This window comes from Recurvomyces mirabilis, assembly GCF_035927965.1.
Source record: "Recurvomyces mirabilis strain CCFEE 5264 chromosome Unknown scaffold_92, whole genome shotgun sequence".
Classification (NCBI taxonomy): domain Eukaryota; kingdom Fungi; phylum Ascomycota; class Dothideomycetes; order Mycosphaerellales; family Teratosphaeriaceae; genus Recurvomyces; species Recurvomyces mirabilis.
Genome location: NW_027042026.1, coordinates 1 through 2,350, shown reverse-complemented (window position 1 = coordinate 2,350; position 2,350 = coordinate 1). Strand labels below are relative to the sequence as shown.

General features: G+C 53.4%; 1 protein-coding gene across 1 annotated transcript; it reads left to right on the top strand.

Annotated features, from left to right (window-relative positions):
* Nucleotides 1-150: 150 nt before the first annotated feature.
* NIK1_5 (histidine kinase osmosensor) lies at nucleotides 151-2,337 on the top strand (the record flags this gene model as incomplete). Its single annotated transcript, XM_064843621.1, has 1 exon — nucleotides 151-2,337. A coding segment is annotated over one exon (2,187 nt), but the record flags the coding sequence as incomplete, so codon positions are not given.
* Between the last annotated feature and the right edge of the window lie 13 nt (nucleotides 2,338-2,350).

Here is a 2,350-nt window from a genome sequence, read left to right as displayed (position 1 = left end):
ATCTGGCCAAAGATGTTGGCACTGAAGGCCGGCTCGGTGGCCAGGCCGTGGTACCTGGAGTAGACGGTATCTGGGCCGAGCTCACGCAGAATGGTACGTCTACCTGTGGTGTCGTAAATGTACCTGCTGACACTTCGCGCAGTCAACGTCATGGCGCAAAATCTGACAGATCAGGTCCGAGAGATTGCTGTCGTCACCACCGCAGTTGCGCAAGGTGATCTTAGCCACAAGATTGAGCGACCTGCCAAAGGCGAGATCTTGGAGCTCCAGCAAACGATAAATACCATGGTAGAGCAACTCCAAACTTTCGCCACTGAAGTAACCCGAGTCTCTCGCGATGTCGGTATAGAAGGTGTCTTGGGTGGCCAGGCGCAGATCGATGGTGTGCAGGGCATGTGGAATGACCTCACTGTCAACGTCAACGCCATGGCGAACAACCTCACAGCCCAAGTGCGAGATATCGCCGAGGTGACCAAAGCCGTGGCACGAGGCGATCTCACACAGCAAGTCAAGGCGCAATGCAAAGGCGAAATAATGGAACTCAAGAACACGATCAACTCCATGGTACATCAACTTCGGCAATTCGCACACGAAGTCACGAAGATCGCGCGCGAGGTCGGAACAGAAGGGCGGCTTGGTGGGCAGGCAACCGTGCATGGCGTCGAGGGCATTTGGAAAGACCTGACTGAGAATGTGAACGGCATGGCCAACAATCTCACGACGCAAGTGCGCGAGATTGCAGAAGTGACGACTGCTGTCGCAAACGGTGATCTGAGTAAGAAGGTCGAAGCGGAGGTGAGGGGCGAGATCTTGGCGTTGAAGAGCACTATCAATCAAATGGTGGACCGATTACGAACATTCGCCTTCGAAGTCAGCAAAGTCGCGCGAGAAGTCGGCACGGAAGGCACGCTAGGTGGTCAAGCTCAAGTGGAGAACGTGGAAGGCAAGTGGAAGGATCTGACCGACAATGTCAACACCATGGCCAACAACTTGACGGGTCAAGTACGCAGCATCTCAGACGTCACACAAGCAATTGCGTGCGGTGACATGACTCAACGCATCAACGTCCATGCGCAGGGAGAGATAGCGCTGCTGAAAGATACCATCAACGACATGGTGACAAGACTTGATGCCTGGTCTCTCGCAGTCAAGCGTGTCGCGCGGGACGTAGGTGTTGATGGCAAGATGGGTGGACAAGCCGAAGTCGAAGGCATTACCGGCCGTTGGAAAGAGATCACCACCGATGTCAACATTATGGCCCAAAATCTGACGTCCCAGGTGCGTGCTTTTGGCGACATCTCCAACGCTGCCATGGAAGGCAACTTCTCGAAAATGATCACCGTAGAGGCTTCTGGCGAGATGAACGAACTCAAGAACCGGATCAATCAGATGGTCTCGCATCTCCGAGAGTCAATTCAACGGAACAACCAGGCGAGGGAAGCGGCCGAGCTTGCGAACAAGACCAAATCAGAGTTCTTGGCGAACATGTCTCACGAGATTCGCACGCCAATGAACGGCATCATAGGAATGACGCAGTTGACACTGGACACGGAACTGGAGCAGAACCAACGAGATATGCTGAACATCGTATTCTCGCTTGCAAACAGCTTGTTGACGATTATTGACGACATCCTGGATATCTCGAAGATCGAAGCGAACCGCATGGTTCTAGAAGAGGAGCCGTTCTCGTTACGAGGATTGGTGTTCAACAGTCTGAAGTCGCTGGCTGTGAAGGCGAACGAGAAGGACATTAGTCTTGTCTATGACGTTGACAGCTCTGTGCTTGATTATATTGTTGGCGACTCGTTCCGGCTACGGCAGATCATCAACAATCTCGCTGGCAATGCTGTGAAGTTCACCGAGCATGGCGAGGTACGGGTCAAGATTTTCTCGGATGCCAGTGGCAAGTGCAGCGCGGATGAGGTGGTCATCAAATTTGCTGTCAGCGACACAGGCATTGGTATTCACTCCAACAAGCTGGACCTGATCTTCGACACTTTCCAGCAAGCGGACGGATCAACGACGCGTAAGTTCGGTGGCACTGGGCTGGGTCTGTCCATCTCTCGGAGACTCGTGACTCTTATGCGTGGCAAGATGTGGGTCGAGTCGACTTACGGGTCTGGCAGTACATTCTTCTTTACATGTGTTTCGCGCTTGGGTAATCCGGACCCGGCGAGGATCATGCCGCAGTTGCAGCAGTATCGCAAACACAAGATTCTATTCATCGACAACGGCGAGACAGGCTGCACAGAGGAGATCGCAAGCAGTATCCGGATTCTCGATTTGATACCGTGCGTCGTCAGCCACGGCAGGTCGACACGGTCATTGCAGGACGATGTATACGATTGCG